The 20,365-nt window shown below is 50.9% G+C and overlaps 1 protein-coding gene across 3 annotated transcripts in view; it reads right to left on the bottom strand.

Annotated features, from left to right (window-relative positions):
* Positions 1-16,675, bottom strand: part of FAM3B (FAM3 metabolism regulating signaling molecule B) — a 53,544-nt gene extending 36,869 nt beyond the window's left edge. Inside the window, exon 1 of one of the 3 annotated variants that reach the window (XM_049104661.1) lies at positions 16,609-16,675. In XM_049104661.1, the coding sequence (XP_048960618.1) occupies positions 16,609-16,669 (61 nt within the window). In that variant the 5' untranslated portion in view covers positions 16,670-16,675. Of the gene's footprint in view, positions 1-1,003; positions 1,321-16,608 lie in introns of those variants that run through there. The other 2 variants (XM_035709377.2, XM_035709376.2) reach the window with 2 other exon arrangements.
* Positions 16,676-20,365: the final 3,690 nt, after the last annotated feature.

Here is a 20,365-nt window from a genome sequence, read left to right as displayed (position 1 = left end):
CGAAAACAGTGCCATTCATAAAGTTTTGCAGAGAACATGACTATTTCACACGATAAAGAAAAACCTTAAACTCTTATCTTCCCAAACTTTGGGAACGGAGCCGCAAGGGTGGCGCTTAGAGTTTTCCGGAGTGTGCCCCAACGAAAGGCGGTTTAGTCCACCACCTACCTACCCGGCAGACCAGCTGCCCTCCTGGGAGGGGGAGGTGGCCACCACAGAGAATTCACCATTTCTGAACTTCCCATTTTTGCACAAGATATGCTCCCTTGCTCCAGAAGGAATCCGGATTCCTCAGATTATAGGAAGCAAACAGCAAACCGAACCAGGAAGGCAAAGGTGGGCAGGTCCACCGGGGAACCCCGGAGCACCCTGTAAAGCAAGGCCGGCAGGCCAGTGGCCGGCAGACGCGGAGGTCAGGACCCGCCGGCTTTGAGAGACCACATGGCTGGCGGGATGAGCATTTTGTTTTTTCTTCCCTTTTTCCTTTTTTTTTTTTTTTTTCCCAAGCCTTGTGCAGGCTCAAGTAATTTGATACTTGGGGGGAAAAAAACTTAAAAGCGGCCTCAAGAAAGGGATGCAGGCACAACTTTTACAGTGGGTGTCAGTGGAGCAGTCCACATGAATGCGTCCCCACTTGCCAGCCACTCACATCCCCGGGCCACTTAAAAAGGCTGCCTCAGTGTCCCTGGCTTTTCCTAACTTCCTAGGCTGGTCAGGCCGGCGCAGCGCCAGGTGGAGCCCACGAAGCAGCCCCGTGGGGGGGGTGCCAGGGCCCGGGGCATCCCGGCAGGCACAGCCCCCCTGCTCCCGTGCACCTGCTCCAGCCGCACCTGCCCCGGACCCTGCGCGCGGGGGACCCAGCGAACCGGCCCCGCGGGACTGGAGCCCGCGATTCTGCTCCCGGGGCTGCGGGGAGACCCGCGGGGGTCGGGGGGGGGGGGTGGTCCCGGGGAGGGCCAGGGCGCCGGCTCTGCACCGCTCCCGCCGCAGGGGTCGCACTCACCTGCAGTCCAGGGGCGCATCTTCGGGCGCAGCTCGCCGGCGACCGCACAGGGCCTCGCAGGGGCCGCGGGCGACCGGGACGCGCCCTCGAAGCGCACAAGAGGTGCAAAGGGCGGGCAGAGGGGCCTCACGGAAGCGCAGGCCGGCTGGGGGCCGGGCGGGGGCTGGCCGGGCAGGCGCCTGCAGATCCGGCAGGTGCGGACCGGCAGGTGCGCGGGGCGGCGCCCACGAGCTCCACCAGCCTGCGGCCCAGGAGGGATGCTGCCCCCGCCCCGCCGACAGGGGGCCCGGAGTAGGGACAGGGTCTGTCCCCCAGGGGGAGGACCCCGTGTCCCTTAACGGTTCGCAGCCCCAGCCGCCAGTGCAATGTCTCCGGAAGGGAAATGGCTACGAAGAGAAGCAGGCCCTGAGCCGAGTCCCCGCAGGTTCCGAGGTGGCAGCCGGCCCCAGGGGCCAGGGTCAGAAGGCTCCTGCTTCCTCCCGAACAGTCCTGCTGCCCGCCGTGGGTTGCACAGCTCCGCACAGTCCTCCACCCCTTGCTTCCTCCTTTACTTCGGGGGCCCGTTTGGGGGAAACCAAGGACAGTGCCCGCAGCCCCACGGTCAGGGTCGCAGGCCTGCAGGTCCTTTTGTCCACAGAGAGGCCGAGGTACCAGGGTGGGAGTCTGGCAGGTGTTTGAAGACCGCTTCCCAGAAGCTGCCCCAGCTGCTCTCCCTGCAGACCTACGCTCCAGACACCCATCAGGTGCTCTTTGGAACACACTGTAGTCATAGTGGCCTCCGTCGGCCAAGGGCGAGTTAAGGCTCCAAGGGCAGTTGGTCACTTCTGCAATAGAGTGTTCCAGGTGGGCAGGGCTCTGCAAAAGACCCACCCCCACTCCCAGAGCCCGTGGGCTCCGCAGTTCTGCTCTGTTTGTTCCTGTTTCTCCTTCCCTGAAAAGCCCAGAGGTCTTACCTCATCTCAGGATGCTCACCACCCTGCGGGGTGGCACAAAGGACTTGACCATGACCCTGCTTCACCACTGTCTTTGCCTCCTAAGGAGCTCCTGTGTGGCCCCATCCAGGGAGCCTGGGGACACATGTCCTGTAGATGGCTTGGCTTTACCTTCCAGGTCAGTCCTCCCCCGACTGTCTCCCCAATCAGGGGCTCAGAAGACAAGGTCCCCACAGTCCCCAAGACATGTGCCTGAGCATGGCACATTTCAGTTTGGATGTCACCTCTGGGCTGCTCCACAGCAACACTCAGAAGCCATTCTCCAGCTGTTCCTAACACTTCCATCACAGCAAGTGCATCAGTCCATTAAAGTAGGTCTTGGTCTCATTGACCAAGAGTCTCACTTGTGTCTGGCTCACCTGATTTTGGGGATTGAGCTTTTTTATGTCCTGTTCTGTTTCATTTCTTTTTAATTGTGGTCCCAAAAAAATGCATAACATAAAATTTACTGTCATTTCGAAATTTAAAAATTTACATTCAAGTGCAGAGTTCAGCAGTGTCAAGTACGTTCACATTGTGGTGCAACAGATCTTAAGGCCTTGCCTTACAAAACTGAAACTCTGTCCACATTAATATCAACTCACCTTCCCCCACCCTCAGCTCTTGGAAACCACCATCCTACTTTGCTCCTATCAATTCAACTAGTTTAGAAACTTCAGCCAAGGGGCACCTGGGGTGGCTCAGTTGGTGAAGCGTCTGCCTTCGACTGACGTCATGATCCCAGAGGCCTGGGATCGAGTCTTCCTCTCCCTCTGCCCCTGTTTGTGCTCTCTTGCTTGCTCATTTGCTCTCTCTCTAATAAATAAATAAAATATTCAAAAAAAGAAAAGGTAAGAACTTCACCCAAGTAGAACATACACCATTTGTCTTTTTATGACTAGCTTATTTCACTCAGTATAAAGTCCTCAGGGTGCATCCATGCTGTAGCATGTGACAGGATTTCATTCTTTTTAAAGGATGAATAATATTCCATTATATGCGTATTCCACATTTTGTTTCTTCATTAATTTGTTGATGAACACTTGGTTATTTCCACCTCTTGACTACTGTGAATAATGCTGCTGTGAACATGGATGTGCATCTCTTCCGGACTCCATTTTCAATTATGTTGGGTACATACACAGAAATGAGATCGCTGGGTCATTTGGTAATTCTATTTTTAAGTTTTTAAGGAAACACCATGCAGTTTCCCCACAGTGGCTGCTCCATTACAGTACGAGTATTGGCTGCCCCAATAACAACGTACAAGTATTCCAATTTCTCCACATCCTCACCACCAACACGTTTTGTTTTGCTTTTTAAATTTTCAAATAGAGTCACCCTAATCTCACTGTAGTTTGATTTGCATTTCTCTATTGCTTAGTGATGTTGAGCATCGCTTGCGCTTGTTGGCCATCCGCGTATCATCTTTGGAGAAATGTCTGTGCGAGTTCTTTGCATTTTTTGTAGTCTGGTTTCATTGTTCTTGCTGAGTTATATGGGTTCTTTAAATATTCTGGATGTTAATTTCTTATCAGATTAAACAATACTGAAATATCAGTATTGTTTGAAAATATATTTCTTGATTCCATAGGTTGCCTTTTCACTCTGTTGATTGTGTCCTACGATGCACAGTTTTTGAATCTGACATAGTCTCATTGATCTATTTTTGTTGTTGTTACTGGTGCTTTTGGTGTCCTATCCAAGAAATCATTACCAAATCCAATGTTATGAAGTTTTTCTCCTATGTTTCCTGTAGAAATTTTACAGTTTTAGGACCTATATTAAGGTCCTTAACCCATTTTGAATTACTTTTTGTAGATGGTATTAGGAAGGACCTAACTACATTCTTTCAATGTGAATGTCCCGTCCTCCCAACACCATTTGTTGAAGAGACTGCCCTTTCCCCATTGAATGGTCTTAGCACCCATGTTAAAGATCATTTGACCATATATCCAAGGATTTTTTGGGCTCTCTAGTATATTCCATTGATCTATACAGAATCTGTCTTTATGCCAGTACCACTTGATTACTGTAGCTTTATAATAAGTTTCAAAATCAGAAAGGGTGAACCTTTTAATTTTTTTCTTTTTCAAGATTGTTTTGGCTATTTAGAGTCCCTTAAGATTCCACAGGAATTTTAGGTTGAGTTTTTCTATTTTTGCAAAAAAAAAAAAAAAAAAGAAAAAAAAATCATCAAGAGTTCGATAGGGCTTGCATTGAATCTGTAGATTGTTTTGGATGGTATTAATAATAGCTGTAAGGACACTAAACCTCCCAATCTGCAAACACCAAATGTCTTTTCATTTATTATTTCCTTAATTTCTTTCAGCAATGTTTTACAGTTTTTAGTGCATAAGGCTTTCACTTTCTTGGTTAAGTTAGGGTTTGTTTTGATCTTGCTCTTATCACCTGCATCCCGACTCTATTCCCCACTCTCAGCAGGTTTATAACAAACATGGCTACTCAAATTCTCCCTAGCAGCTCCATTAAAAAAAAAAAAAAAAAAAAAAAAGACATACTTTCCATTTCTGATCTATACCAAGGAATATTTTTTCTTCTTTAAAGAGGAAGTGCTATGTATATTAACTGAAAAATGTAATCATAAAGTTAATAAAAGGCAGAATGATTATTTAAATAAATTACTATTTAAACTCTTGGAACTCTACTCAGGAACTTAAAATTATTGTTATTGAGATTACATATCACAGGGACGCCTGGGTGGCTTAATTGATTGAGCGGCTGATCTGGACTGTGGCTCAGGTCATGATCTCAGGGTCCTGGGACTTAGCCCTGCGTTGGGCTTCCTGCTGGGCGGGGAGTCTGCTTAAAGATTCTCTCCCCCCTTCTGCCCTGTCCCTCCGCTTGTGCTCTCTTGCACTGTCTCTCCCTCCAAAAGAAATAAATCTTTAAAAAATTATATATTACTTGTAATATACATGGGAAACATATGAAATGCACATTAAGTGAAGAAGTGGGAATAGAAGTGCACATTTATGCATATACGAAGGCTAGAAGGAAACATAGAAAGCAAAAAAAAAAGGCTGCATTTACCTGAGCAAACTATAAAGTCACATTAGTTTAAAAAATCTTTTAAATAAACAAGCACTACGAGATATGGAAGCTACATAGTGTTGATCGGTAGAGGAGTGGATAAAGAAGACGTGGTGTGTGTGTGTACAATGGAATACCCTCAGCTATAAAAAAAGATTGAAATCTTGCCATCTGGGACAACATGGACCTAGAGAATATTTATGCTCAGTGAAGTTAAGTTAGAGAAAAACAAATCCCATATGATTTCACGTCTATGTGGAATCTAAAAAAAAAAAAAACGAACAAAAACAGAAGCACTCATAAATACAGAGAACAAACTGCTGGGCGCCAGAGGGGTGTGGGGGGTGGAGGAGGGGGGAAATAGGTGGAGGGGATGAAGAGGCACAAACGTCTACGTGTAAAATAAGTAAGTCACAGGGATGAAAGGTACAGTTTACTACCTCTGTAGGGCGGCAGCCAGTAACTGGCGGTGGGGAGCGTGGCCTAACTCCCAGCAATGCGTGGAACCGCTGAATCTCTAGGGCGCACACGTGAAACTGACACTACGTAGTCCCCCCTCAATTCCCTCGTGGGTCCCTGGGCCACCAGCTCATCTTCCCAGCTCTTCCCCTCACCCGGCACCGAGGGTCCCCTCCCCAGGGACAGCCACTGTCACTACTAGCAGTTCCCAGCCCTCAGAGCCAGCCTCTGCGTGTGCAGACCTGAATGTATTTCCTTCAGCCCTTTTACACAAAAGACAGATTGTGCATGGTGTTTCACAATCTACCTTTTGTGCTGTAACATCTTAGAAAGCTTCGTACATAAACACACCCAGGCTTTCCTCTTTTTTTTTTTTTTTTTTTTTTTTTACTGTTGGTTGAATATATCTTTAAAATAGGTGTGGAGGGCAGCTTGGGTCATTTTGAGCCTTTTGCACTATTAACGATGTTGCAACGAATACACACCTTCATGCATCCACCTGGGCAATAAATACTGAGGTAGATTTAAAATAGACGCCTGGAAGTGAATTACTGAATCAGAGAGTGTGTGAATTCTGGATTTAATGGGTATCTCCAGGGAAGTGACAGCAGTTTACATGCCCTGCCAGCAGCACCGGAGAATGCCTATGTGTCCATACCCTTCCCAACGCACCACCTCATCCAACTCCTTGATCTGTGCTAATCTGTAGCATGGGGGAGAAAGTCTTAGTGTTATTTTAATTGCCTCTTTTTTTTTTTTTTTAACGAAGAGGGGATTGGTTATGGTTATTTTCCTACTGAGTGAACATCTGCTTAAATTCAACACTTTTATTTTTTTATTTGTTTATTTTTTAAAGATTTTATTTATTCATGAGAGACATACAGAGAGAGAGAGGCAGAGACACAGGCAGAGGGAGAAGCAGGCCTCTTTCATTAAAGTGATGGCTTGGGCATATTTTCGTAGGTTTATATATATATAGTCCAATTTTTTTAAAAATGTATTAAAAAGTAAATGGTCATAATCACCATTTAAAGAGGTGATTATCCCCATATCCTCTTTACCTATTAGAAAACCAGAATTATTCATTTCTTGGATGTCCTTCCAGAACTTCTTTGTACAATACCCAACTGAATAAGAATCTATCCCCCCACCACACACACACATTTAACAAACCAGTGCATACTCTCACCCTGCCCCACATCTGGCTCGTCAAGATATCTCGGAGAGTCTGTCATTCGTGTAGCCGGAGCTCTTCCATATTCTTTCAAGCTGGCTCCTTACTATAGACACTTGATTCTTTTTCCACTTCTTGTTAGGACTAACACTGTGACAAAAATCTTTCACATAGAATGTTTCACTTATGTGAAATGAATAACACTACTACTACTACTACTACTACTACTACTACTACTACTACTCATCAGTGTGGAGGCGCCTGGCTGGCTCAGTCGGTGGAGCACGTGGTCTTGGGGTTGTCAGTTCAAGCCCCACGCTGACCCTAAAAAAATAAATAAATAAAATTCCTAGAAGTAGAACTGCTGAGCTTGTATTATCTATAATTTTGATAACAATTTGCCAAAGCAAGGGCACCTGGGTGGCTCAGTTGGTGGAGTGTTGTCTGCCTTCAGCTCGGGTCATGATCTCAGGGTCCTGGGATCAAGCCCTGAGTCAGGCTCTCCTCAGTGGGGAGTCTGCTTCTCCCTCACTTCCTCTATGGTCTCTCTCTTTCTCTCAAATAAAATCTTAAAAAAAAAAAAAAAAAAGAGTTTGCCAAAACAGACCTGGATGGCTGTTGCACTCACTGATGTGCCTCCAGCAACACTTGCACATGCTTGTTTCATCTTAAGGGCTTTCTGGGTGGAGAGCTGGATGTGGGACTTGATCCCAGGACCCTGGGATCACGCCCTGAGCCAAAGGCAGGTGCTCAACCACTGAACCACCCAGGCTTCCCTAAGATAATTTTTATTCTTGTTGATTTTCACCTTACTTGTTTACTTGGGAAAGCACTGCCATTTAAAATGGATCTCCAAAAAAAAAAAAAAAAATGGATCTCCCCTTAAGATACACTCAAATGGCCAGCCCCGGTGGTGCAGCGGTTTAGCACCGCCTGCAGCTCAGAGTGTGATCCTGGAGACCCAGGATCGAGTCCCACGTCAGGCTCCCTGCATGGAACCTGCTTCTCCCTCTGCCTGTGTCTCTCCTTCTCTCTCTATCACTCATGAATAAATAAATAAATTAATCAAAAAAAAAGATACACTCAAATGCAAAGCAACCAGAATAACAAGGAGTGGAGGTTGGAGGGGGTGCTCTTACACACCTACATGTGGTGTAAGACCCCCCCTTTCACACTAATGGACACCTGCTACTATACACATCACTACACAATTCTAAATTGCATATGACAGCCCTTACAATTCTGTATTAATTAGTCCCTTATCATAGGTAATAAAAATTCTCCCCATTTTTGAGCATGGCTGTTTACCCCTTGCATGATTAAAAAAATTATGTGATTTTTCTTTTTGCAGCTTTTGAGTTTCATCTTGCTCGGAAAGGCCTCAGTTCCCTTCCTCCTAGTTTCTCAGTTCTTGATTAAAACACTGGATCCCTTGATACTAGATTTTGATGGCGATCCAAACTTATTTTCTTCCAGCTGGCTAGCCAGTGGCTCGCTATTTGTGGAGGGATCGTTTCCCAGCATTGACTCAACTGCCCCCTCATCATACAAAGGCCCGTGTGTACTTGTTTTGATGTCTGGACTTTAAATTCTGTTTTCTCTGCTTCATCTCCTGCTCAGGTATTTCTTAGTGATCCTTGCATCTTCACCTTACACGCTAGCTTGGGATTCTGCGGTCACGGCTCATGGCCCCAGAGCCCCAGCATGGGACACACTGTTCTGGAGGCCCTACAGAGAGATCTTTTCCTGCTCTCACAACAGCCTAAAGGGAAGCCATATATATTAAATTTTATTTGAGAGAGAAACAGCAAGAGAGAGAGAGAGAGAGAGAGAAAGCGAGAACATGAGCAGGGGGAAGGACAGAGGGAGAAGCGGGCTCCCTGGTGAGCTGGAGCCTGGCACAGAGCTCGATCCTAGGACCCCAGGATCATGACCTGAGCAGAAGGCAGATGCCTCACCGACTGAGCCACCCAGGTGCCCCAAGGGAAGCCACCTTAACCATCTTACAGATGGTGAGGTGAAGCATCAAACTGTCACAAAGGCCATCAGTCAGCGAGCTAGGGGTCCACGTGAGTCCAAGCAGATGTTCTGCTCGCTGAAATCACAGCAACAGGACAACTGAGGCCTCCCAAAGGCCATATTCTATAGTCACGACCCCCAAGTTCTCTCTACTCGGGTCTGCAGAATGACCTGGCTGCTAACTTTAATTCTCCGTCTCAAAAATCCACAGCACATAAAATGCTAAGACTTTTTAAATGTTCTTTTATAGAACTAGATTTGGCTTCTTCACAACTAAGCCGAGTGTTTTTCCTATTTATCGCACAGCTAGAGACTAAATGTGTTGAAATGCCTGGAAATCTCTGGAAACCAACTTCCCTTCTTCTCCTTCCGCAGGTGTCAGACCTCTATCATTCTGTCTCAGTGCCACTTACCTTTTATTTTCCAACTTTGTGTTCCTCCGTGCTGCACTGTATTGAGCCTTTTCTGACTTTACCCTCCAGTTCACTAATTACATATTCAGCGCTATCTGATTTGATGTTGAACCTGTTCATTTGAATTTGTTGTTGTTACTGTACACGTTTTTATTTCTAGAAATTCAATTTGGTTCTTTTACAAAGCTGCTATATTGTTTTACACAATTTTCTGTTTCCTAAGGATATCCTAAAGCCTGCTTTTATTTTGCTAACCATAATTAGTCTGTTGACAGTTGAATCTGCCAATTACAATTTGTCTGAAATCTTTGCAAGTTATTTTCCTGACTCTAGATCATGGAGGTTTTTTTTTTTTTTTTCTCAACTGGCTACGCACGGGGCATTGCATTTGGGAAAAAAAAATTATATATATATATATATAATATATATTCACTTGAGGCCAGTGGAAGTAATTTAGTCCTGAAAATATCTGTGTTTGCCTTGGCCAGGGCCTGAGTCATTACCACTCTGGGGCCATCTATAAAAATATATATACAGTCACGGTTTGAAAACTCATGGATGACCCAGCCAATTAAAAACAGGCTATAATTCAACATGAGCTGTTCATTTGAAGTTAGTGTCTACCCTGATGGAGTTGGGCTCCCAATTTTTTTGCATGGAGGTTCTACTGTCCTACTCTTCAGAGCTCATTTGGGGGATTAACAATTGCCCTTGGATAAAATGCGGTTTCCTGGTATGCTCCCCACCCCAGAAGTGCCTCTTTGGGGAGTAAAGGCAGATGGTGAGCTCAGTTGGGAGTAGGGGGCAAAAGGCGGCTGGGATGTGAGAGGCGTATTATGGTAAACAGGGAGTAATGCATTTTCAACAGGAGTGCTGTCGACTGTAATGCACAGCAAGCAGGGGATACAAAAGATAAGGGGAAGATGAGTTTAGCCCTGTGACTGGTAGCTGAGGATAATGAGGCCTCCTTCACGACATCTACGCCTGCACACGAAGGGGACTCTCCAGAGAGGCCTTCCCTGGACACTAGGAGAATAAACCCAGAGCCTCACCTCTCCCCCTATTACTCTTCTTCATGCCCTTAGCACCAATTAGGCCCCCCTCCGTGTCTAAGGAGCTGTTTATGTCTGCCTCTTTCAGGAGAATATAGGCTCTACCAAGGCAGGGCATCACCCTGCACACTGCTGGGCCCCAGTGCCTTTGCACAGAGCCCGACGCCAAAGGCTTTCTCAACACATCTCTGGTGAACACGTGCGTACATGAACTAATGTGAGAACCGATGATTCCACTGAAGGAGACACAGGTCAGGAGGGGAGGCAGACTGCAAGGGGAAGTGTCAGGAGTCTGGTTTACACACTGAGTGTTGCTCAAGGGACACAGCCCATCAAGGGGAGGGAAGGAAGGAGGCTCAGAAACAGGAAAGGAGCCATCCAGCTAAAGGTGATAAAGGCACACCTTGGTTTTCTTCTTACAACACTCGGGCCACTAATGGACATTCACAGCAGATGATGATTGCAACCACACCTCAATGTCTTAGAGCCAGAGTAGATACTAGGTGTCTTTTTATTTTAATTAACCAATTTTTTTTTAGAGTAGTTTTAGGTTCATAGCAAAAAAATGAAGGGAGAGCAGAGGTTTCCCATTCACCCCCTGCCCTACCCCACGCAGAGCCTCTCCATCAACATCACCCACCAGAAGGCACATTTTTTACAAATGCATAAATCTTCACTGACATGTCATAATCACCCAGAGTCCACAGTTTACACTAGAATTTATTCATGAGGTTGTAAATTCTATGCTTTTAGATAGATGTGCAACCACAGGTTTCCACCATTATAGTGTCCTACAGAGTAATTTCACTGCCCTAAAAATCCTCTGTGCTCTGCTTGTTCATCCCTCCCTCACCCCAGCCCCTGGCAACCACTGATCTCTGTACTGTCTCCATGGTTAGGGCTTTCCAGAATGTCATACAGCTGTAATCATACAGTTAATAGCCCTTAACAATGTGCATTTAACTTTCCTCCACATTTTTTGCAACTTGATGGCTCATTTCTTTCAGGACTGAGTAACCCATGGTTTGGATGCACCCATTCGTCTCTTTACCTACGGAGGAACAGCTTGGTTTCTTCCAAGCTTTGACTATTATCTTTAAAGCCTCATAAACATTTATGTGCAGGTGTTCATGTGGACATAAGCTTTTAACAACTTTGGGTAATACCAAGGAGTGTGCTTGCTGGATCGTACATAACAATAGTTAGAATGAGTTAGTTTTGTGAGAAATGCTCCAAACCAGCCAAAGTGGCTGTACCATTTTTGCATTTCCAACCAACAGTGACTGCGAGTTCTTCTCGCTCCACATCCTCACCAGCATCTGGGGTTGTCAGTGTTCTGGATCTTGCCTATTCTAATAGATGTGCGTGGTGTCATTGTTTTAACTCCCATTTCTCTTGTGACATATGATGTGGAATATCTTTTCATCTGCTTATCTGACATCTGTATATCTTCGTTGGTGAAGTGTCTGTTAAAGCCGTTGGTCCATTTTTAAATTAGCTGTTTGTTTTCTTATTGTTGAGTTTTAAGAGTTCTTTGTGCATTTTGGCTAACAGATCCCTACCAGATGTATCTTTTGCAAGTATTTTCTCCTGGACTGTGGCTTGTCTTCTCATTCTCTTGACACTTTGAAGAGCAGACATTTTTAACTTTATTTTTATTTATTTTTTAATTTTTTTTTCCATTTTTAACTTTAAATGAAGCCCAGCTCATCAATGATTTCTTTCAGGACCACGCCTTTCATGTTGTATTTAAAAAGTCATCACCACACCCAACGTCATGTAGGTTATCTTCTAGGGGTTTTATAGTTTTGCGTTTTACATTTATGTCTGGGATCAGTTCTGACTCAATTTTGGTAAAAGGTATAAGGTCTGTTTCTAGATTCGTTTTTCGCATGTGGATGTTCTAGTCTTCCAAGACCATCTGTTGAAAAGGCTGTCTTTGTTCCATTGTATTGCCTTTGCTCCCCTGTCAAAGATCAGTTAACTAGAGCTATGTGGGTCTATTACTGAGCTTTTTATTCTGTTCCATTGATCTGTTTGTCTATTCTTTTTTTAAAAAATATTTTGTTTATTTATTCATGAGAGACACACAGAGAGAGGCAGAGACACAGGCAAAGAGAGAAGCAGGCTCCATGCAGGGAGCCCCGCGTGGGACTCGATCCCGGGTCTCCAGGATCACGCCCTGGGCTGAAGGCAGCACTAAACCACTGAACCACCCAGGCTGCCCCTGTTTGTCTATTCTGACACCAATACCATGTTGTCTTAATCACTATAATTTTGTATTTAAGTTTTCAAGTTGGGTAATCCTAGTCTGGTAACTTTGTTCTCCTCCAATACTGTGCTGGCGATTCTGGGTCTTCCTCCTCTCCATATAAACTTTTGAATCAGTTTGTCAAGATCCACAAAATAACTTGTTGGGATTTTGATCGGGATGGCATTGAAACTACAGACCAAGTTGGGAAGAACTAGCATCTTGACAACATTGAATCTTCCTATCCATGAACGTGGAATATCTCTCCCATTTATTGTTTCTTTGATTTTGTTCAACAGCACTTTGTACTTTTCCTCATATAGATCTTGTACATATTTTGTTAGATTTCCACCTACGTATTTCATTTGGGGGGGTTGCTAATTAAAAGGTATTATAACATTTTTAGAACTGCTAAGATTAAATGAACTAATATCTGGAGTGTTCTAGCACAGACAGCCTGAAGCTGAGACACTGCATTACTTATGCACTCTGCACTTTGTCCTATAAGGCTCTGAGGCAGCCAGAGACTCTGCTGGGTTGGTGGTGAAGTTGTTCAGAATCCTGGCCAGCTGACCAACTACAAGAAAAGTAAAGGCTCTCCACATCCTGGGAGGCCCCCTAGGAAGGCCACAGGACAGTGGAAGGGCTTACCCTTCCAAGCTCTTCCAACCTTGGGGGAGGAAGCGTTCATCATCTTTCACAGGGCCAGAAACCCAGACAGAGGAGCTCCAGGGAAGATGCAAGTCTAAGTTCAATTCAATTCAATTCACAAAACATTTATTAAGCACCTCCTAGATACCAGGCACTATTTAAACCCCAGAGATACATCAGAGAACAAAACTGACAAAGACCCAGGACTTAGGCAGCTCACCTCCCAGTGCAAATTTATGAAAAGCAAAGCAGCTTTTCATAACAACACAGATCCCTGGGAAGGACTGACCTGCAGTCAGGAGCATGCCAGTGGAAAACCCTCCGCAACCAAGAGGAACAGAGTGTGCGCAGCAAGGCCCCAAAGGCTCTTGTGCCAGGGGTCATACGGAAAAGCACTGGTGATGCTGGGGGGCCAGGGATGCTAGAGGTGATGACAAGCAGGACATGAGGCTTCCCTGGAGGGAAAAGAAGCCTGAGGTTGGAGAGGGCAACTCTTGGGTGAAAACCTTCAACCCTTTTCTAAACCATAACTTTGTCAGAAGCTTCCTTGTCTCCAAGAGGTTGAGAGGAGAAATCCAGGGACTGTGAACTCTGGGTTGGCAGATTTCAGTTTAGAAATCTCTGAATCTGAATGGGGTCAGAAGCAGCTGGGAGAGGTGAAAGGAGCATATAGATTGAGGGGCTGTCTGCCCTTCTTTCAGCTGCCATTCTGGGCTGCGCCCCTTTTATTCTGGGAGCGACCCGGTGGGCCGGATGTAACGCACACATGAAGGTCTCATGCTGACCACACAGCCACTTGTTCATGAACAGTCATTGCTCTTGGGTAGGACTGGTGGGTGAGGGTCCAGGGCAGTACGTCTAAGCTTCTGAACTGGTTTCATCTTTTCTGCTTGTCAAGTTGTTACTTGCAGACTGTTTCTCTGCAAGTATCTCAAAGGTGCCAGATCCTTTTGTGCAGATAATCCATGTTGACTTTGGGGTTTTCATTTGAAAAGGTGTTTCCCGCAGAAATCAAGAGTTGAGTCACACGCTTCACTACACAAATCCACCCTGAAATGGACACGTACGGTGTGAGGAAGAGTCCAAATTTTTGAAGTGTGTTTCTCCTAGTTGTGACTGCAGAGTTTTATATCCCATCGTACAAAATGCTTCTTACACGTTTCGTGCGTCATCATGTTGGTCATGGTCAGCATCCTGGGACGAGGAAGAACTGTAGCAGAATTCACGCATCTCCTGGAAGAGGCCCTCATGCAGGGAATGAATCATTTGTGGGGAGAAAAGACACCCGATTTCATGCACTCGAATGACACAAAAGTGTGAGAACAGCTCCAAGGGTAGGTTGGAGCATGTTCGTCAGAAGAGAGGGTCCATGTGGGGACTGGAAAAGAGGTTTTGGACACAAGTGCAATATAAACCAGTAACATAAACCAATATTAAATAGTTGGTGCGGGAGATGGATGATGCCGTACGCTCCCTTGAGCTCAATCCCAGATCCCAAAGTACAAATAGGATAACTTAGTAGCCCACAGCACCAAGCTAGAACATGGGTCTCAGCACCCAGGCCCTGTAGTCAGGCGTCCCACCTTCCTGGAGGGCCATGCGTCCTTTCCTGAAGGTGTATACAAATTGAGAGGTCACCAGCATCTTTGAGGGGCCAGGGGAGAGTGCGCACACACTCACAGTGACCTCCTAGACTCTGTGTGACCCCCGCATGTCTCTTCCTCCTCACCTTTATCCCCTGTGTGATCTGTTTACTTGCGCCTCACCTGGAATACAAGATCCCTGAGAAATAAAAACAAGCAAACCAACACCCAAACTCAATCCCTTTGCTGCTGGTTTTCACTTTTTATGAAACAATTTTTGCTGGCTGCAGTGGCTAAAACTCTCAAGACGAAGAGCATGGAGATTGGATCAGATGGACTCTGATCCCCTGGTTCTGTCTCTTAGCAGCTGGGTGTGAGCTAATGAGGGGGGAGGAGGGCCCACAACACCCACGTCAGAGGTGAGAAGATACAGACAAGGTACCAGAACACTGCTGGATGTAAAAAAAAAAGCACCCTATCCACAGTCACTATTATTATTTTAATGCGTTATTTGGTCTCTCACTGTCATAAGCAATCACGAGAAAAACTAGCTGAATTTCAGCTTTGATTTAGAAAAAAGTTAAGTAAGGGACTATCACAGACACTGTATGATACCTGTCCTCGGATATTCCAATGAGAAAAGATCTTTCTTTCTTTTTCTTTATTTTCTTTCTTTTTCTTTATTTTCTCTTTCTTTCTTTCTTTCTTTCTTTCTTTCTTTCTTTCTTTCTTTCTTTCTTTCTTTCTTTCTTTCTTCTTTCTTTTCTTTCTCCTTTCCTTTCCTTTCCTTTCCTTTCCTTTCTTTTCTTTCTTTTCTTTTCTTTTCTTTTCTTTTCTTTTCTTTTCTTTTCTTTTCTTTTCTTTTCTTTCTTTTCTTTTTGAGAGAGAGAGTGTATGAGCAGGGGAAGAAGGGGCAGGGAGGCAGAGAGAGAGGGGGAGAGAACCCTAAGCAGGCTCCACTCACAGACTGGGTGACCCACGGCCCTATCTCACTGGCAGGAGATCATGACCTGAGCATAAATCAAGAACCAGATGCTTAGCTGACCGAGCCGCCTAGGCTCCCCGAGAAGGGATGTTTCTTAAAGGCAAGTCCCTTGGGAAAGAAAACAAAACATCTCAACAACACACGCATTAACTGTCCCCAAATGCTAAATGCAAGAAAACAGACTATTCGTGAAACTCAGTGATTTCCAAGTTGGACCAGCTGCCGCATGGAGGCGGCCCCGGGCTGTGCAGGGCTGCCCTGGCCGTGACCCCACATGGCACCCGCAGCACCCCGCTCTCTCCTGCACCTCCTGGTCACTTGCTCGGCCTCCTGACAACCACCCTGCCTGGGGCGGGTTCCCAGGCCTTGAAACGCGGGTCATTTCAAGCACTTCCTTTTGGGGGTCCTCGGAGCACTGCAGGCCCTCGCGGTGGAAGGACTGAAAGGAAGTCACTGCCCTCCGGGCGCTCCACCACCCGCCCAACGGGACCCCCTGCCCGACACGGGGGGCCTGCCCAACATGACCTCCCCCAACACGACCACCCACCGCCCAACACGGGGGTCCCGCCCGACACGACCCCCCAACACGACCCCCCAACACGACCCCCCAACAGGACCCCGCCCGCCCCGCGGCCCCGATGACGTCACCCCCGCCCACGCCCGCCGGGACCGAGCGTCCAGTCCCCACGATGCTGCCCCGCGGTCAGGGGGAAGCCCAGGTGGCCGGGCCTGACCCCCGCTCCCCCCACCCGGGCCGGGCGCGTCCCTGGCTGCCCGCGTGGGGTCGGGGCACGTGGGGGGGGGCCCGGGGCCCGGGTCGCGGCCAGCGCCCCCAGGCGGCTGAGAAGAGGCCGGCCCGGGTCGCCCGTCCCTCGCGCCACGTCCCCGACGTGAGGTGCGGGTCCCCGCGACAACGGGCGGGTCCCCCGTCCCGGGTCCCCCCATCTCGGGTCCCCCGCCCCGCCCCGCCCCGCCCCGCCCCGGCCCCCTCACCCAGCCGCCGCCGCTCCTCTCCGCCCGCCGGGGTCCGAGCGCGCCGTCCTGCCCGCGCCATCCCGCCCGCTGCGCACGCGCCGACCCCCGCCCGCCGCTGGGGGCGCCCTCTCCGGACCCCCGCCCACCCCGGGCCCCCCCCCCCACCCCGCGCCGCCTCCCCGCCCCCACCCGGGGACCCCACCACCGCGCTCCTGCCCCGCCCAGGCACCCCTCCCACCGTGCCCCGGGGACCCCACCATCTCCCCGCCCCTCTGCCCCGAGTCCCGGGGACCCCACCATCTCCCCCTTCCCCTCCCACCGTGCCCCGGGGACCACACCATCTCCCCGCCCCTCTGCACCCCATGTCCCGGGGACCCCACCATCTCCCCGCCCCTCTGCACCCCGTGTCCCGGGGACCCCACCACCTCCCCGCCCTCCTGCCCCGTGTCCCGGGGACCCCACCATCTCCCCGCCCCTCTGCACCCCGTGTCCCGGGGACCCCACCATCTCCCCGCCCCTCCACCCCGTGTCCCGGGGACCCCACCACCTCCCCGCCCTCCGCCCCGTGTCCCGGGGACCCCACCATCTCCCCGCCCCTCTGCACCCCGTGTCCCGGGGACCCCACCATCTCCCCGCCCCTCCACCCCGTGTCCCGGGGACCCCACCATCTCCCCGCCCCTCCACCCCGTGTCCCGGGGACCCCACCATCTCCCCGCCCCTCTGCACCCCGTGTCCCGGGGACCCCACCATCTCCCCGCCCCTCCACCCCGTGTCCCGGGGACCCCACCATCTCCCCGCCCCTCTGCACCCCGTGTCCCGGGGACCCCACCATCTCCCCGCCCCTCCACCCCGTGTCCCGGGGACCCCACCATCTCCCCGCCCCTCTGCACCCCATGTCCCGGGGACCCCACCATCTCCCCGCCCCTCTGCACCCCGTGTCCCGGGGACCCCACCATCTCCCCGCCCCTCTGCACCCCGTGTCCCGGGGACCCCACCATCTCCCCGCCCCTCCACCCCGTGTCCCGGGGACCCCACCATCTCCCCGCCCCTCTGCACCCCATGTCCCGGGGACCCCACCATCTCCCCGCCCCTCTGCACCCCGTGTCCCGGGGACCCCACCATCCTCCCCCTTCCCCTCCCACCGTGCCCCGGGGACCACACCATCTCCCCGCCCCTCTGCACCCCATGTCCCGGGGACCCCACCATCTCCCCGCCCCTCTGCACCCCGTGTCCCGGGGACCCCACCACCTCCCCGCCCTCCGCCCCGTGTCCCGGGGACCCCACCATCTCCCCGCCCCTCTGCACCCCGTGTCCCGGGGACCCCACCATCTCCCCGCCCCTCCACCCCGTGTCCCGGGGACCCCACCATCTCCCCGCCCCTCTGCACCCCGTGTCCCGGGGACCCCACCATCTCCCCGCCCCTCCACCCCGTGTCCCGGGGACCCCACCATCTCCCCGCCCCTCTGCACCCCATGTCCCGGGGACCCCACCATCTCCCCGCCCCTCTGCACCCCGTGTCCCGGGGACCCCACCATCTCCCCGCCCCTCTGCACCCCGTGTCCCGGGGACCCCACCATCTCCCCGCCCCTCCACCCCGTGTCCCGGGGACCCCACCATCTCCCCGCCCCTCTGCACCCCATGTCCCGGGGACCCCACCATCTCCCCGCCCCTCTGCACCCCGTGTCCCGGGGACCCCACCATCTCCCCGCCCCTCTGCACCCCGTGTCCCGGGGACCCCACCATCTCCCCGCCCCTCCACCCCGTGTCCCGGGGACCCCACCATCTCCCCGCCCCTCTGCACCCCGTGTCCTGGGGACCCCACCATCTCCCCGCCCCTCTGCACCCCGTGTCCCGGGGACCCCACCACCTCCCCACCCTCCGCCCCGTGTCCCGGGGACCCCACCATCTCCCCGCCCCTCTGCACCCCGTGTCCCGGGGACCCCACCATCTCCCCGCCCCTCTGCACCCCGTGTCCCGGGGACCCCACCATCTCCCCGCCCCTCCACCCCGTGTCCCGGGGACCCCACCATCTCCCCGCCCCTCCACCCCGTGTCCCGGGGACCCCACCATCTCCCCGCCCCTCTGCACCCCGTGTCCCGGGGACCCCACCATCTCCCCGCCCCTCCACCCCGTGTCCCGGGGACCCCACCATCTCCCCGCCCCTCTGCACCCCGTGTCCCGGGGACCCCACCATCTCCCCGCCCCTCCGCCCCGTGCACCGCACCGGGGCCCCATCACCACCTCCCGGGCTACGTGGACGGGGGAGGCACCAGGAGACCTCAGCCGCCTTCCCGTGGAGGCCCTGCCACAGGGCACCCCGCAAACTGCCTTAGGCTTTCCGGAGGCGGGTGCTGACACTGCTCAGCTAGGTGCCCCTGCAGGAGGCCCCACAGGGCAGTTCCTGAGGCGGACAGGGGCTTGCAGGAAAGGTCAGGCCTCAGGGGAGGGCCCCCTGTGGGGTCAGGTGTCAACTCTCCTGCCCAGGCTCCAGCTCTCCCCTGGCCACACCTGCTCCCGCTCCTGCAAGCCAGCGTCTGGCTTCCTCTCTGCTCCCCTCGGCCCCTTGTAATCGTGATTCACTTTTTGAAAGTATGAGGACCCCCCAGGAAGGCCTTTAGAACGAATCCCCGTATTAAAATATTCCTGTGGAAATGCTGAGTCCGTTCTCCTGCCCTGCCCCGCAGGACTTCTGCAGAGTTGGCGTGAAGCGGGTTAATGAATGAAGCGGGTTAATGACTTCTTTGCCTGCAGATGCACCTGCGGTCCTGCGGGGCCCTGGTAGGCGGGGCCTGTGTTTTCTCTGTCCCGCGTGCACAGCCCTGGGGTGGGGGTGGGGGGACCCAGCAAGCACTCAGCCCTGGCATGTGCGCTGAATGAGGGCCTGTGAAAAGTCCAGGCTTCACGTTATTCAGCTCCCTCAGAGCATTTTCTCCCCCAAAAAGGTTGTATCAGCCAGCTCAGGCTGTGACAAAATACAAAATGCCACAGACTGGGTGGCGTAAACAGTCCCAGTTCATCTTCTTCACAGTCCTAGAGGCTTAGAGGTCCCAGATCAAAGTGCCTGCAGATTAGGTGCTTGGGGAGGTCTCTCTCTTCCAGGTTTGCAGACAGCTGCCCTTGCTGTGGGCTCACCCGACCTTTCTCTCTCTCTCTCTCTCTCTCTCTCTCTCTGTGTGTGTGTGTGTGTGTGTGTGTGAGAGAGAGAGAGAGAGAGAACTCTGCTCTGTCTTCCTCTTCCTAGAAGGGCTCCAACCCTCATGACCTCAGCTACACCTAGTTATCTCCCAAAGGCCCCACCTCCAGATGCCCTCGCCCTGGGGTTAGGGCTCCAACAGGGCTGATGAAAAGACACAAGCCTTCAGCCCACGATATCCATACCCAGGGCCACGCAACCTTCCAGGAGGGAGTTGGGGGAGTCCACTCCCCAAACCCTTTAGGTTTCAGATGAAGGAAGACATTGAGAGGCGCGTCATGCGACTTGTCAGAGGTGATGTTGTCACACCCATGTGTTAGGTATAAATCTTCTCTCTGCGAAGGCCTGACTTTCAAGGGACCCACCTTGGGTTCAACTGGGAGATACACTAAGCTAGTATTTTTGGAACATTTGTTGCGGGAAGCTTTTGGCTCCTACCAGGAAATTGCAATTTGAGTCCAGGCCACAGGGATCAAGAAGAGGGTTGATTGATGTCACACCTTCAAACACCCTAGCTAGTCATGAGTGTTGACGCATAAGGTGTGTTTGATCAGCATGGGGTGTGGCTGGAGGAAAGCAGTT

This window comes from Canis lupus, chromosome 31, assembly GCF_003254725.2.
Source record: "Canis lupus dingo isolate Sandy chromosome 31, ASM325472v2, whole genome shotgun sequence".
Classification (NCBI taxonomy): Eukaryota; Metazoa; Chordata; class Mammalia; order Carnivora; family Canidae; genus Canis; species Canis lupus.
The sequence above is the reverse complement of the archived record's forward strand: the minus strand, read 5'-3'. Positions and strand labels throughout refer to the sequence as shown.